The sequence below is a fragment of the Labeo rohita genome, chromosome 12 (genome assembly GCF_022985175.1).
Source record: "Labeo rohita strain BAU-BD-2019 chromosome 12, IGBB_LRoh.1.0, whole genome shotgun sequence".
Lineage (NCBI taxonomy): Eukaryota > Metazoa > Chordata > Actinopteri > Cypriniformes > Cyprinidae > Labeo > Labeo rohita.
The window spans coordinates 4,350,319-4,367,873 of NC_066880.1; the positions used below are offsets into that span (position 1 = coordinate 4,350,319).

Here is a 17,555-nt window from a genome sequence, read left to right on the forward strand (position 1 = left end):
GTCACAGGAAGTTTAAAAAAATGTAATTTTCCTACTTCAGAAGTGCTGTGTATTTAAGATGTGTTGACTTTTAATTGTCATTATTGTATTTTTTTTATTTTGTTTTTTTGGCTATTTTATTATATGAAGTTTATGTCCAGGCTCTAGAAGACGACCGGACAGGGTAATTGAATCTATTTGTTTCATTCTTCACTGTCAGTGTCCTTGAAAATTGAGTATTGTTTCTTCCTTCAAACTTTTGTTCTCTCAGGTTATTGATGAGCCTGTATTAACAGTTGAGCCCAAAATGTAATTACCATCATTATTTACTCACTTGAACACATAAGAAGGGTTTTTTAAAGAATAGTCAAAAAACAAAGTGACGAAGTGCACCATGAAAGTAGTCCATACAAATCTTCTGAAGTCATACAGGTTTGACAGAATTTTCATTTCAGGGTAAATATCCCTATAACTGTTTCTCAAATATGTGTCCATTCTAATTCACTGTGAAACTGTATCATGACTTGTACAATGCTGGCTGTTGGTTCCCGTTTTTATTGTATTATCTAGACAGCTGCAGACATCATTGGTCTTTTCATGAAAACACGATTCCCTTGACCCAAGATAAGCTGAACAATGACTGAATATACAGCATCTCTAGTGCATTACTGTGAAAAGGGTTTCAAATAATCACTAGGCTATGGCTTAAAAATGCAAGGTTATTTTCAGCCATAGTATCATGTTTATTACATATTCAGGCTTTTTTTGTCTTATTGTCTCTGGTGTTAAAATAATGAGGGTGGTGCTGATGAAACACAGTCTTTGTTGTTGGTTATTTGAGTTGAGTGTTTGCAGGCAATGCAGCAGAAAACAGACCTCAACTTTAAATCAAAGAGCTTCACAGAAGATGGCCAGCGGTCCCTACAAAAACCAGTTTGAAAATGCCAGTCCACTCAAATGTCTCTCAAAGTGTACAGTATATAATAAAGAGAGATCATTTTAATGATCTTTCAAATTAAATTTGATGCCTGAGAAATAGTTTGTGTTACTATGACAAATATGTGCACTGTAATAAATGAAAAGTTATGGTCAGCATTTAAGCAGTCACATCAAATTCTAATTTTAGCTGAAACATCTAGAAAAGCAAATGAAACTGAATGTTCAGATGTTCAGCCTGCATGTCTTCTGGTGTGTCAAAGTTAATGAAGGAACCCGATAAGAATAATATGTTGTGACAGTTTGCTATGTATATTCAGAAATATGTTTTTTTGTAAATCACTTTTTATTTACTTTTCCACAATATATGACGTTTATTTAAATATCAACAAAAATAGTTATAAATAAAATGTTTGCAGATTAAAAGCTCTTAACTGAGGTATTACAGTAAAAATGACAAAAAAATAATGTAAAAATTAAATTTAACACTGAAAAATGTCAACATGATAACATACATACAGGCTCAGAAACAAGGATGATGGCCTTGGGGTCAAATTTGGAGAGTTTCATAAAGGTCACTTTCTTTTTTGGGACGATGCTCTGCTGTCACCTCTTCTTACATCCAAAAATCATGTGTTTTCATCCATTTGAAATATCTTGGATGTTTTGAACATAGTAGTTCATTCAGTATAACCAATGCTATCTCTCTTGCTAAAATAAATAATTTGTTGAAACAGAGAAAGACTTTGGAATGTTGCATCTTCTAAATTTTTTAAATTATAACCAGATTTTGCATGGCATGCCATTGTATGCAATAGAAGCCCATTTCCATCACTGTATAAAAATAAATAATTATATAAATAAATAAAATGGTACTTGCAACATTTTATATTGCAGTTTGGAGTTTCAGAAATGCAAGATATAATCTAAGATTGTGATATATAACCTTAGAATTCAATTTGTTTTTTCTTGCATCTTGCAATTTCTAATTATTTATTGTCTTGCCATGGAATACAAATTAAAATAAAAGTTAACATCTTGCTATTCTACCTTCTATCTAAAATTGCTGTTTTTTGAAATGTTTTTATCCCACAATTCCTACTTGAATTTAGAATGAAAATAATTGGAACCCTTTTTGGTGTGTATAAAAGCTGACAGAAAAATGTAAAATTGCATTTCAATCAGTAAATTAAATAAAATAATTTATTTAATCATACTTACAAGTAGCTACATGAATCAAATGCAGCCACACACATCTAAACAGTCCTTTTAATGAAATTTCTCATTTACTGTAAACAGAATCCATTTTCATTTTGGATGAACTATTTCTTTAACTCATCCAAAATGAAAATTTGCTGAAATTGTACTCACTCTCAGGTAATCCAACATATAGCTGAGTTTGTTTCTTCATGGGAACAGATTTAGAGAAATTGAGCATTACTTGTAGATTATTGTGATGTTTCTATCAACAGTTTAGACTCTAATTCTGACGGCACCCATTCACTGCAGAGAATCTATTGTAAATGTTGTATGCTAAATTTCTCCAAATCTGTTTGGATGAAGAAACTTACATCTTGAATTGCCTGAGGGTTAGTGAACTGTCAGCAAATTTTCATTTTGGCTATTCCTTTAAGTATCACAACACTTCACAGAGCAGTACATGAATGTTCAGTAAAAAGTATCACTTTCATTTTTACGATATCATGACAAATTTAATTACAACAAACCATTAGACAACATTTGAAAAATTCTATCAATACACAACACCACTTACCGACTCTCACAGATGCTGTGGAGAATCTGTGTCTTACTCTGACAAAACAGTTTCACTTCTACGGTCACTTTTAGCACAGCGCCAGGCAAGTTGACACTTATTTACACTTGTTATAAAAATCATTTTCCGCCTGTGTGCACAGGTCAATGGCTTTAAATACTTCCATCCAAACTCTGTGTTCGTGTTCAGGAACCTCATTATACTCAAACCGGAGACTAAGAGCTTCAATATGAAACAGATTCAGATATACAGAGTTCGTTCCCAAACCACTGCTCAGACTGGATCTGTATTGGTTTCTTTTGTTTGAAATTCAGTCATTGAAAAGCAAACTGCCTCAGACATATGGGCAGATGATATCTCTGTATACGCTGTGATAAACAGTCACAGGAAATCAGTTCACAGTACTGTGGAGAGGTCACGGTCCTGTCCGCAAACACTCATCTCATCTTCCTCAGTCGAATTCTGTTTTCCTTGTCTCTCTTCTTTAGCGTGCTGATGAACTGGGTGAAAAACAGCTCCTGGTCTTTCCTTTTCTGAACCTGCTTGAATCGCGGATCTTTCCCGTACTTTTCCGAAAACTCTTTGAACGTTGACCTGCAAACGAGAACATCAGAATGAGATGCTTGACAGTCATCATTTTTTTTATGTCATCTATGTGATGGTGCTCTATTGTTCAGCTGTAAGAGGTCTGATTGCAGTTGTTTTCATGGCTAGACTTTGAAAGCCTTTTCAGATCTTCAGTCTGAAGTACAGGTAAAAAACGCATGAACCTGGCCAAAGCATTTAAAGAGGTCATTGGATGCTAAGTTCACTTTTTCATGTTGTTTGAACATTAATGTGTGTTGGCAGTGTATGTACAAACACACATGTTCGTGCGAATCATTCGTGATCCAGCTTCACTTACAGCAGAAGTGAGTATAAGCATTTTTTTATGAATTTTTGCGATCGCCTTTCCTTATAACGTGGTAGTTAGGAAGTTTAGCGGCTAAACGCGACTAAATGCGGCTAAATGCGGCTAAAGTAAACAAAATCATCTTTCCACAGAGAGAAAAGAGCGGCGGGGCGAGCAGAGCTCATTTGCATTTAAAGGAACAACCCCTTAGAATGAGATGATTTTTGCAGAGCTGATTTTGACAAGGTAAAAAGGGTGTTTTACAAAAACACTGAGAATTTTTAATCAAAGTATATTAGAGACTTTTCATTAAGACCCTAAAAGAATCATATCAGCTTGTGGAAAATGGGCATCCGATGACCCATTTAAGCAGTAAGGCACAATATCACAAAACATCCTTCATTTAGACACATTTGTCATCTACGACGGCATTTTAGTGCCACGTTAAAAAAAAAAAAAATCTAAGATTATGAGATTAAAGTAAAAAAAATCAAGAATAAAGTTAAGATATAAAAAAATTAGAATATTTCGACTGTATCCTTGTAATATTTCAACTTTATTCTTGTATATTTTGATTTTATTCTCATAATTTCAACTTTATTCTCGTAGTATTTCGACTTTATTCCCGTAATATTTCGACTTTATTCTCAGTGTTTTGACTTTATTCTCGTAATTTCAACTTTATTCTCATAATATTTTGACTTCATTCTCAAAGTATTTTGACTTTATTCTCGTAATATTTCGACTTTATTCTCGTAGATTTCGTAGATTTTTTTTTATGTGGCACTAAAACGCCACTGTAGTTATCTTCTGAAATGTTAAGTAAAATATTTTCTCATTTAATACTAGTTTAATATATTCACTCCCCTGATCTCAATAGGTAGTTTTGATTTATATGCTTTTTAATGCTTGATGATCTTATTTTATACATGCATTTGCCAACATATGCAGTCCCTTGTTTCTGCTTCTTTTACACTATGTTTTGATCCAGACATTCAGTACTCTTTTCAGAAGATGTGTAATAGCACCTCTTACCATGGGGAAAGAGTTAATGCAAACATATACATAAATGTATAGCATATTTCCATCTACTCATAGTCAATTATTTAAGATGATCACTTTTTGCTTCAAGGACAAGAGCTGTGAATGTGTTAATATTAGTGCATCAATTCACGTCTCTTCAATTCCTTTCACTATAAATGAATCAGGTAAGGAACAGTTCTCTGTTCAACCTGCAAAGTGGGAACTTTAAGCCGAGTGTTAATCCCTGTGGCGTGTTTGAAATCACTTCTGTGTGAGACCTTTAACAAGAAACAAGGTTATCCTCAAATACACAAACCCAAAGAAACCAGGACCCAAACTGCAAAGACCATCAGTTATTAACACCTTTGCTGAATAAATAATCCGCTCTAGAGACGGATTTTATTAATGCATCAGCAAAAGCAGTCACACTTATTTCATAAGCTCACCTGGATGTGATTTTTGATTCCTCCAGCAGTTTTCTGTACTCTTCTTTCGCTTGCTGGAGTTTGCACTTTTTCTCTTTGTGCTCCTCTTTCATTCTTGCTTTGACAAACTGATCATATATCTGAGGGCAAAAAAAAAAAAAAAAAAAAAAAAATCAGCTAGTAGAGATGTTTCTATATTATTGTCTACATATCATACTCTCTCTGTCTATATAATAAAATAATAAAAATATATATTTATTAAATAATATAACAAATATATTTAATATATAAATCATGTTCAGTGTATAATTCATTCTCAATTATGTGATATACAGTAAACAGCTACCTTGATGCAAGACATTTGGTTTTACTACTATCTTTTAGTACTTTTAAAACCACAGTAGGTCTGTGGAAATGTAATGAAATTTAAAGTTTTATTAATGTTTGAGGTTGATTGAGGCTGATGTAAAACCTTTGTGTGTACCTGTTTTCGTTCCTCTGGACTCAGCAGCAGGTACCGTGGATCAAATACAATTTTGTGCAGTTCTTTCTCCCAGGTGGAGAACGCGGACACCTGTTCAAAACACACAGGATGAATCATGCTCATCCACAACAAATGCATGTCAATTATGCCACATTTAAGGATTCACATTGCAGTGTGTGCACATATACAAGGTCTGTAAGATTTTTGTGTCCCAAATAATGGGAAAATCTAATTTATTTATATCTATTTAAGGCAGAAGTTTTATTGTTGTCACAGAATGAGTGGATTTCGCACCCCTCTTTCCAGAAGCATGTCTCTGAAGTGGCCAATCCGCAGCTCCAGCGGTAAAACCATCTGATGAGATGATCCGTTTTTTCCTTCATCACACTCATCAGGATGGTCCAGTCTTTAAAGAAATAGAGACAAAATACAGCCCTAATGTGTAATTCTGTTATTATCTTGTCCAATACAGTGAAAAAAATGGTGTAGAAATAATTTTCACTTCCAGAACAAAAATTTACAGATACACTGATACAAACATTTCTGGATTTCTCTCAATGTAATGAGCTTCTATGGTGCCCCCAAATTTCAACTTTCAAAATGCAGTTTAAATGCAGCCTCAAAGGGCTCTAAACGATAGGAATAAGGGTCTTATCAAAGTGAATGATTGGTTATTTTCTAAAAAATTACATTTATATACTATCTAACCTCAAACTCTTGTCTTGTCTAGCTCTGTGTGAACAGTTTTTTTTTTTTCCAGTCATGACAGTTAGGGTACGTCTAAAAACTCCCATCCCAACATTGCTGTTTTCACCTTTTTTTGTAAAGGGTGTTCGATCTTTTTTGCATGTTCACCTTGTAAACTCTGGGTTGGTACTTCTGCAGTGATGTAGGACGATTTTGAAAATGAGATGGGAGTTTTTAGACGTACCCTAACTGTCATGACAGGAAAAAAACAGTTCACACAGAACTAGATGAGACAAGTGTTTGAGGTTAAAAAATAAAATATATTGTAATAAATTTTTTTTTAAAAAGATAGTTTCACTAGATAAGACCCTTTTTCCTTGTCTGGGATCATTTAGAACCCTTTGAAGCTGCATTTAAACTGCATTTTGAAAGTTCAAATTTGGGGGCACAATAGAAGTCCACTACAATCCTGAAATGTTTTCCTTAAAAAACATAATTTCTTATGACTGAAGACAGAAAGACATGAACATCTCTGATGACAAGGGGGTGAGTACATTATCTGTACATTTTTGTTCTGAAAGTGAACTAATCCTTTAAAGGTGCAGTACGCAATTTCTGAGAGATGCTGTTGATATTTAAAATCACCAAAACAAACACGCCCCTATCTGAAAGGATCACACCTCTTTCTTAATAGCCCTGCCTCCAAATTCATGAGCATGCAATCCAACACAGGCACCTCCCCCATCGTGAGTGGACACGCCCCTTACTGCTGATTGGCTACAAGGGTGTTTTGGTGCTCTGTGCTTTCTGGACCTTTAATTTCACAAACAAAACAAGTGTTTTCTTGTAAAACATGCTCAATTTTTTATTAACTTACAGTGACTTTAGTAACTTTACAGTGCATCCGCCTAAACTATTGGCTGATTAACAGAGCTGTTTATCAAAGACTTGTCAATGGATGACTCTCTCAAATATCTTCAAGTATTTTGGAGTAAATACTGTGTTAATTAAATATTATTAATGTCATTTTAGCAATTCTGACTGTGCCTCTTTTGCTATCATTAATTTTTATCATACACCACAAAGTTTGGACACACTTTATTTCTCCTGATCTTCACAACTTTTTGATCAAAATGCTTATGAGTAAATGCTTGAAGTTTTGAAGACAAGCATAAATCATGATTGTGATTTTTTTCTAATATGTTAAAACAAAATTTTTAATTACTTTCTTCATTGGGCATTAAAAAAATCCTATCAGACAACCAGTGTTAATCACAAGGAAAAAACTCAAAAACAAAACTGTTGGAAATGAAATACACAACATAAACAAATTTTTCTTGAAATGTAAAGTGTTTTCTTGTTTCTACGCAGACATTTGGGCATACTTCAGCCACCCAACTGTTCAATTTAAATCATCTCCAAGAGAGACAGATTGAGAAATTCGCATCAAGCTGTGAATGCAGATGTTGCCCACCAAAAACCGGAGACTTCCTGTTGAGCTGCGATTATTAAGGTGAGTGACACACAACACATCTGATACAAGATCCTCCTCATCAGTTAAACCAGACTCAGATCCGCTGTCGTATTTTACATAGCTCATCCCTACTTACTTGTAGCGCTTGCTCTTTGAACTACGTTCCTCTTCATCGTCATCGTCATCATCAGCATCAGCATTTGAACCATCATCTGTTGATGGAACAAAACATGCTGTAGGTCAATGTATATATATATATATATATATATTCTACACTGTGCTTGGATGTAAACAGATTATCAAAAGAAACAAGTAATAAATTAGTAAAGAAAAAATATATGTAACAAGTTTGTAAAGTTTTATTTATGCACACAGCTCCAGCTGATCTGTATTGATACACCTGGCTTAATCCAAAAAGTACAATAAAAACTAATTTCCTCGAACTGACATATTTAAATTGTAGACGCTGAATAGATTAAGGTCATCAATAGATAATCTCTATGAAACGGCAATAAAACTAAATCAATAAAGATGAAAAGCCTTCTGGGAAATCAAGCCAACCGTATAATAACTTTCAGACAAGATCCAGACTAATTCAATATTTGCAGAGCCGCTTCATTGGATTACTGCTTTTAGTTAATCCACGGGAACACCAGTTCTGCAGTTGGCGGGTATATTAAACTTTTGCTTGAGCATCATTATCGCACTGTGAGGATTAAACTTTCAGTCAAATTCATCCCTTTACAGACTGTGCTCCTGTATTTCATATCATAACGTCGTGAGTTACACTTCACTGATTCAGCAACTTAATCTGAACATAAATGAGTCTTAGCTTGAGGCTACAGCAGGGCTTGCCAACATGATCTCATTAGTATTTGGGGGTATGCTACTGTTCAAAAGTTTAGTGTCAGTAAGCTTTTTTTTAAAGAAAAGAATACTAGTATTCAGCAAGGATACATAAAATTGATCAAAAGTGACAGTAAAGACATTTATAATGTCACAAAAGATTGCTGTTCACAAGAATGCTATTCAACATTCAACTTTTCAACTTGAAAATACTTATTTCCACAATATATTAAGCAGCATATATTATTAAGCATATATATATTAGGGCTGTCAAACGATTAATTGCGATTAATCACAAGTTTGAGTTTGTAAGTTTGAGTTAATTCATGTATATATGTATTTTTTAATAATTTTGATATAATTTACATTATATATAAATAAAAAAAATGTACATAACATATTTCTTAAATATATACATTAATTTGTGTGTATTTGTATATACATAATAATTACACACAGTACACACACATATATTAGGTAAACTCAAACTTTTATTTTCTATGCGATTAATCGCAATTAATTGTTTGACAACCTTAATATATATTCCTGTTTATATGTACATTTGCATATATTTCATATTTACAAATAAAATAAAAAATATTAAAAATATTACAAAATAAAATTCTACAAATATTTGACAATATTATATTATTCACAATATTTTACAGCATTTTTAATCAAATATTTTCAGCCGTGGTAAGCTGTAGAGACTTCTTTCAAAAACATCAATAAAATAAAATAAAATAAAATAAAATACCTAACTTTTAAATGGTATTGTACAGTAAATGCATATATAAGTACAGTTTTAGTTCATTTACTATTTGGAAACGCACTAAAGCAAACAATAGCATTATACTGAAATCATCTGAAATGCAAACTCTTCTATTTTATAACAGGTTTATGGAATATGCATTTAAATCACAGTTGATTTGTTTTAGATGAGACTGATTTAGAAATTACATAAAATATGTTTTAACGGCATCACACAGTTAACACATTTACTAAATCTTCTATAACAGTTTATGTCTGTGTCATTTCTAAATACAATGTTTCAATTATATTTCAGACTTGCTGAACTTTTGATGTTAATTAAATTCAGTTCTATAAAGACTTTATTTGTGCCATCTGGATGTCATTTATAAATAAATTTGCCATTAAATGGGTCAGGAAACACATTTCCTGCATACCAATTTGTACACTATGCATCCTAAATGGTATCTAAAACTGTTCAAAATCATTGTATGTTTGTTAAATATGCCTGAATGGTCTATTATTTCTGGACAAAATCATTGAGTCTCACCTAAAGAGTCTTTCTTGCGTTTGTGTGGTGGGTCCTCGATGATTCGATTGAGGTCTCCACGGTCTTTTAGATCCACTGGTTTCTCCCATACTGACAAATGCATGGTAGGATTGAAGAAAAACACCCTGTCATCGCCTGTCCACACCACACACCTACATAAAAGAGAAAGATGCTGTCATGCCTTTATACAGGCAGGAGCACAACAGACTGTGTGGTATTTTCACAACGTGACTAAGAAGTCCTGATTATGAAAAACAATCGTAGCAGGACCTCAATTTCTGGGTCACAAAAGACAGCTGAGAATGACTAAGACCAGATGGGCTGAATTTGACCGTTTGATTCAGATTCTGATGTATTTTTGTCTTCACCAGTTCTTTTTTTGTTTGTAATCATCCTTTTGTAGTTTCACAAGATTCAGCATCAAGCCTATTATACATTTAAGTTTTATGTCAAATCCAAATCCAAAATCGGTCAATTTTTCAGACGTTCCACACTAGATATTCCTACCTTACAGTGATAATTTAAGACCCATTTCAGGCTTCATTCAGGGCATGTCGGATAAAGTATTCATGGATTCTGCAGTAGTCTGTGAGGTAATTTGATACAACCTCATGCCAACCATGACAAACCAATCCTGACATTTCATTTTGCAACCCCATCGCATCAGGGAGATCGGCAGTGCCTTCCTGTACCATAAAACTGACCCAATGACATTAAAAATCTTTGAAACAGAGCATCCGTTCTGCTCGTATGCGGTTATTCATAGTGCAAACATATGGTTGGCACTAGACACATGCTTCATTTGTCTTTCCATTAATATTCCAGGGATTCTTGTCATTTCCATGCAACCTACATATAAAACCAAAACCCCAAAATTAATTTTAGAAGCAAGAGCTCTACCCAAAGGACCATTTTATTGCTCAGAGGTTGTTCTTTTTTAGTTTAGGAGATGCAAAGTAGTGTATCTTAGTATTTTTACCATGGTAAAATACTTTCTTCTGCCTTTCTTCTATCCTGGTTTACTATAAGCAATTCTTACATCAATTCTTACTATAAGCAATTCTTACGTCTGAACTGCCCAAAAAAATGCAAAACACTGTGACTTTGTGAAGTTTATCCTACAACAAAACAACACAGAACATAAAGACAAATGACACAATTTACATCGATTTAGACAAAGTAAAAAAACTTCACGTTACTGTGTGTGATGTAAACATCACTGTGTTTACAGGCAGTGTACCATGACATAATCTAAAACACAGTCTTTTTAAATTAAGTTGTTCTCATGTGCTGCACAGAACATAAACAAGCTGTGTGAATAGGGTCTGATTTGCAAACAAATGACTTTTTAATGAAACGGTACTCGTGAGTGAGTCAAAAACACAGCACAACCAGTCAAGTCCAATTCACAAGCAACTGACTCTTATGAACCCGTACTTTTAAGTGAATCAAAAACATGAAACACAACTGGTGTAGTCCAATTCACAAGCAAATGACTCTTATGAACTCATACTTATTAAAAGGAATCAAAATTATACAGCGCAACTGGTGTGGTCCGATTCACAAGCAATTGTCTCTTATGAACCTATATTTTTGAGTGAATCATAAACATATTGCACATCCAGTCTAATCCGATTCACAAGCAACTGACTTTTAAAAGAATCAAAATTATACAGCACAACTGGTGTGGTCTGATTCACAAGCAATTGACTCTTATGAACCTGTAGTTTGAAGTGAATCAAAAACATGAAGCTCAACCGGCGTTTCCCAGTTCGTAAGAAAATGACTCTTTCCTTTAAAATGTATGAACTCATACTTTTTAAATGAATCAAAAACATAAAGCACAGCTGATGTAGTTTGATTCACAAGCAACTGACTCTTATAAACCTGTACTTTTAAGTGAATCAAAAACATAGAGTACAACCAGTATAGTCCGATTCATGTGCAAATGACTCTTATGAACAAGTATTTTTAAGTGAATCAAAAACATACAGCACGACCAGTATTGTCTGATTCACAAGCCTGTACTTTTTAGTGAATGAAAAACACAGAGCATAACCAATGATCCAAATTACAATCAAATGACTTTTATGAACTCATAATTTTAAATGAATCAAAAATATACAGCTCAGTTGGTGTACTCTGATTCACAAGCTACTGACTCTTATAAACCTCTACCTTTAAGTGAATCAAACACATACTGCACAACCAGTGTAGTCTGAATCACAAGCAGTTGAATCTTATGAGCCCGTACTTTTAAGTGAATCAAAAACATGACAGCACAACTTGCATAGTCCAATTCACAAGCAAATGACTCACAAGTAAATTACTCTTATGAACTCATACTTTTGAATCAAAAACATACAGCACAGCTGGTGTAGTCTGATTCACAAGCAACTGATTCTAATGAACACATATTTCTGAGTGAATCAAAAACATACAGCACAATTGCATAGTCCAATTTGTAAGCAAATGAATTTTATAAACCTGTACTTTTTTAAATGAATCAAAAACATACAGCACAACTGGTGTAGTCTGATTCACAAGTAATTGAATTTTATAAACCTGTACTTTTAAGTGAATCAAAAATATACAGCACAACCTGCGTGGTCCAGTTCACAAGCAAATGACTCTCATGAACTTATTCTTTTTAAGTAAATCAAAAACATACAGCACGGCCCGAATAGTCTGATTCACAATCAGTGTACTGTTTTGAACCTGTACTTTTTAGTGAATGAAAAACACAGAGCATAACCAGTGATTCAATTCACAAGCAAATGACTCTTATGAACTCATATTTTTAATTAAAAATATACAGCTGGTGTACTCCGATTTACAAGCTATTGACTATAAACCTCTACTTTGAAGTGAATCAAACACATACTGCACAACCAGTATTGTCTGATTCACAAGCAGTTGACTCTTATGAACCCGTACTTTTAAGTGAATCAAAAACATGACAGCACAACTGGCGTAGTTGAATTTGGAAGCAAATGACACTTATGAACACAAATTTTTAAGTTAATTAAAAACATACTGCACAACCAGTCTAGTCCAATTCACAAACAGTTGACTCTTATGAACCCATACTTTTAAGTGAATCAGAAACATACAGTACAACCAGTATAGTCCGATTCACAAGCAGTTGACTCTTATAAACCCGTAGTTTTAAGTGAATGAAAAACATACAGCACAACCAGCGAAGTCCAAATCGCAAGCAAATGACTCTTATGAACTCATTCATAAATAAACTGTCCAAATGTACCAGAGTTTTATTAAATCAGAACGTCTAAATCAAATTATGTGTCCTGATATAGTTTGAGACATTACTGAAGTCTCTTCTTGAATTATAGATAAAAGAAACATCAGATAAGTTACTGTAGAAACATAAGCAATAATCACAGTTTGCTCTCCATTCAACCTCATTTTTGACACATTTGAGACACTAAAGAGAGCTCATTTGTTCTTTCCTTTGGATTTACACTCTAAAAATGTTTTTTTTTATTTAACACAGGAATCTAACCAACATCCATATCTGGATAATCACACAGCAGCTCCAATTCTGGTGTCATCAACCACATGTTGAATGCATTTAACAGTGATGCCAGTTTGTGTGAGTCAACAAAAGCTGAAGGCGATAAGCCATGACGCCTGCTGGGCTTCAGAAATGTGTGTGTGTGTGTGTGTGTGTGTGTTTGTTTGCAGTGAAGGAAAGCCCACACTGCTTTGGCAGGAAAAATGGAAGTCTTGCATAACACGTCGTCCTAATGCAGATTTTCGATTGGGTGTCAGTGCATCTGTTTAGCGCTGGAGGTTTGCCATGTGCACTGCTGTATTTTATTCAAGCATGTATTACTGTCATCAAACAGTTATAAAGCAGCATGCATCATTTAAATGGTGCTAAAGCCGCTGACATTTATGACAGAATGAGAGGAGATAAAACAAACATCTTTATGTCACTATATAAGAACAAACTGGCTATTAAAGCATTCCTAAACACAGGAGAAAACAGCGCACTTACAACAGTGGCATTTGAAAGAGTAGGTTGACACTGACAATTGCGAGAACACAATCGATCGGTCATTATCTTCCATGCAGAGAATCATTTATTAGCAATAAAGATGCTTTAGATAGATGGTGAACCGTACAATCGTATTTGCGCAGACAAAACGGGTAGTTACCATGGGGATCCAGGTATAGGCGTGGATGCAACTGGCCTCTTGTCTTTGAGCGCGCTGTCCTCGTCCATACTGACTTTAAAAGGCTCATCCTGGACACAAATACATAGAGAAAGGATGTGTCAACTTGACATTAGGGCATATTTCAGAATTCAGGCCAGATTCATGACCGGTACAACAGTCAGAGAGCATTAAACAGCAACTGAAATATTACATAGAAATATACCACAAAATGAATAACAAATAACAAAAGAACAAAATTACAAAAACTTAAATTAAAATTAAATAAAAACTAAAAATCTAAAGAATTAAAAACATTCATACATTAAAAAAATACTTTATAAAAAATGGTAAAAAAAAAAAAAAAAATACTGACAATAGAACAATTTAATGAAAAACACACACACATGACAAAAATAAAATTCAAATTCATTTAATAAAACATAATTAATGCCTAATCCAGTAATTTTAAGTAATCCATAATTTTACAAGAGTACATGGGCAATTCCAAAATTTAATACTTATTCAATAATGAAAAGTATACTCTAATATAAAATAACTCTAATAATCAAAAATCGATTATTTTAGTCAATACTTGTGTGATGTATGCATTTCATACTTATTATATTATCATATTTTCATTTTAGCAATGATGAAAAATGTTCATCAATGTACAGTAAGAAAGTAAAAAATGGTATGTTTTAAATTTGTTGACACTGACTTGTTGACATTGAAAATAACATAATAAAATAAAATAATATTAAACTAATTTAAATATTATAAGACAAAGTACTAAAATGACTAAAACTGAAATATTGTATTAAATTGCAGTACTAAAAAAAAAAAATCAAATTCATTCAATGAAATCAGAAAAAAAATCCAGTAATTTTAAGTAATCCACAATTTTACAAGTGTACATGGGCAGTCCCAAAATTCAAGATTCAATACTGATTCAATAAGGAAAAGTATCAGTAAAAACAGCTCTAATAATCAAAAATTGATTATTTTAGTCAATACTTGTGTGATGTATGCATTTCATACTTCTTATATTATCATATTTTCATTTTAGCAATGATGAAAAATGTTCATCAATGTACAGTAAGAAAGTAAAAAATGGTATGTTTTAAATTTGTTGACACTGACTTGTTGACATTGAAAATAAAATAATAAAATAAAATAAAATAATATTAAAAAAAAAAAAAAAAAACTTTTAAAAAATATTAGAAATGTTGGCTTGGCAACTAATTTAAATATTATAAGACAAAGCACTAAAATGACTAAAACTGAAATATTGTATTATTTTGCAGTACTAAAATGAACCGAAATATTTCAAATAACTACATAACAAAATTACTAAAACGTAAACTAAAAAAACTAAAAATCTAAAAAAAAATAATTTCATGAATAAAAAATAAATACTTTATAAATAATGCTAAAACAATAATAACAATAGAAATATTTAATGAAAAAAGCACAAATGAAAAAAAAAAAAAAATCAAATTCATTCAATGAAATCAGAAAAAAAATCCAGTAATTTTAAGTAATCCACAATTTTACAAGTGTACACGGGCAGTCCCAAAATTCGAGATTCAATACTGATTCAGTAAGGAAAAGTATCAGTAAAAACAACTCTAATAATCAAAAATCGATTATTTTAGTCAATACTTGTGTAATGTATGTATTTTTATGTTTCCTATATTCTCATATTTGCATTTTAGTAATATATGCAGATTTTTCTAAATCACTTCAGAAATCAATTCAGTTCGGCAGCAGACAGCGAGGATTTAAAACAGCGCATGTGTTTTTTTCTACTCTGCAATCATGCAGGCAAAGCGAACCTCAATTATCTCACCCCAAACATGGGTTACAAGGCTAATAATAAAATATAGTGTTGATTATCAACCTGATAAATGATGTAGATGTGTTCAGCCTTGAACACACACTCAGAAAACAAGCAATTACCCAGTGCCTGCATGACCGAATGATGCAGATTACCGATTCTCTGCATAAGGTCGGCCAGCAGGCTCGCATACTCTTTACGGTCAAATGAATTACCGTTCTGGGGGAATTTCGCTAATTAATCTGGCTGAGAAGATTTAAAAAGCCGTCACCTATGGGGACACGGTGGTACGGCGCACTTCAACAAAAGCGATTATTAACTCAATCTTAATTGGACTCCAAATCTGATTGTGCCCGCAGTCTGACCTTTTCCACAATCAGTTCGATATTCTTTCTGCCTCTAAGACAATCCAAAACAATTTTCATGAGGACTTAAGTCTGGCAACGAATGAACTGTATGGCAATGGCAATTATGCTTATGCTGCCTATAAAATGGTTTACAGATTCAAATGCAGCTAATGAGAGAAATAAGGATTACAAACCTCAGCTTTAGCCTCTGGGTTTGGATCACGGCGGAGCACTAAGGCATCTGTGCAGGATGGCTTCTTCAGTTCCAAAATCTTATCTGAGGACAGAGATAAATGCTCAATATCCCCCTGATGCCAAAATCCACAGTTTCTTCAAGCAATCAGTGCCTCGTCAATAGTAAATATAGTTCAACAACAAATACGCAAATAGACAATTCCCATGTTCACTTGATGTACTAATTAAATGGTTATGGCATCCAAATTAATCAATGAATTCCCATAATGAAAACACTGCATGATAACCTGCAGTTTACACTGAGAACTATTTCATCTCGTCTTCTATTTTAAGCTGAGCAATCATCAAGGAAAGAGGGGTGTCTTCATTTGCATATATGAATATATGTGTTCATTTATAAGTATGCTGATATGTGTAAATGACAGTATTCTTCGCTGCTTGACTGCTGTTCATCAGCTTTCTGAGACCACTAGTGAAAATGCTTTTGCTTTGTATTTTTAGAAATATTATATCTTAGAAATTTTATAGCAGAATGAAGACTAAAAATTAAGCTTTGAAATCACTGTAATAAATTAAAATTTTAAATATATTAAAAAAGTTGTTTTAACTTCAAAAAAAAAGTTAAAAAGAAAAAAAAAAAACATTGAAAATCAAACTGACCTCAAGCTTCTGAATAGTACAATACAAAAAAAAAAAAAAAAAAAAAAAAAAAAAAAATACTATTTCTGCTTCAACATTTCATTTATAATTAATTGTGAAATTTACTAGCAATTTCTGAGTGAAAATAGTTTCTGCACCATTTTCTTTTTCACAGAAACACAGTGTATTACACAGAGTACAAACAATGAAATGTTATTTGCTCTTTATGAATATTGACAGAACATTCAGAAAATCAATAGTGTATTACAAAAAAAATCACATTACAAGCAACATCAAAAAGTTATCAATAGACATTGCAACACATTCTGAACATCAGTTGACAAGAGTAAAACCTTCTTATAACAACCACCTAACAGCTGGCAGGCAAATCAATAAAAAACAACACACTGAGACTGTCGGTAATGGTAGAAACCATTATACAATACGCCGTCAGTCACGTTAAATAGTTTGAGCACACTCAAACTCAGTCTAGGCAAAATAATTTTCACTTTATCTCCATGGAAAGGTATGAAATT

At 33.0% G+C, this 17,555-nt stretch overlaps 1 protein-coding gene and 1 long non-coding RNA gene across 2 annotated transcripts in view; one reads left to right on the plus strand and one right to left on the minus strand.

Moving 5' to 3' along the window:
* The window catches only part of LOC127174317 (uncharacterized), a 62,457-nt gene that overhangs the window by 38,657 nt on the left and 6,245 nt on the right, over positions 1-17,555 (plus strand). Inside the window, exon 3 of the long non-coding RNA XR_007828869.1 lies at positions 7,572-7,713. This is a non-coding gene — a long non-coding RNA (uncharacterized LOC127174317). The remainder of the gene's footprint in view (positions 1-7,571; positions 7,714-17,555) is intronic.
* Positions 1,566-17,555, minus strand: part of tcerg1l (transcription elongation regulator 1 like) — a 110,897-nt gene continuing 94,907 nt past the window's right edge. Inside the window, exons 7-14 of the mRNA XM_051124700.1 lie at positions 16,380-16,462; positions 14,002-14,090; positions 9,821-9,972; positions 7,811-7,886; positions 5,808-5,919; positions 5,514-5,603; positions 5,051-5,169; positions 1,566-3,283 (exon numbers count right to left, since the gene is read on the minus strand). Coding sequence (XP_050980657.1) covers positions 3,127-3,283; positions 5,051-5,169; positions 5,514-5,603; positions 5,808-5,919; positions 7,811-7,886; positions 9,821-9,972; positions 14,002-14,090; positions 16,380-16,462 — 878 coding nt within the window. The 3' untranslated portion in view covers positions 1,566-3,126. The remainder of the gene's footprint in view (positions 3,284-5,050; positions 5,170-5,513; positions 5,604-5,807; positions 5,920-7,810; positions 7,887-9,820; positions 9,973-14,001; positions 14,091-16,379; positions 16,463-17,555) is intronic.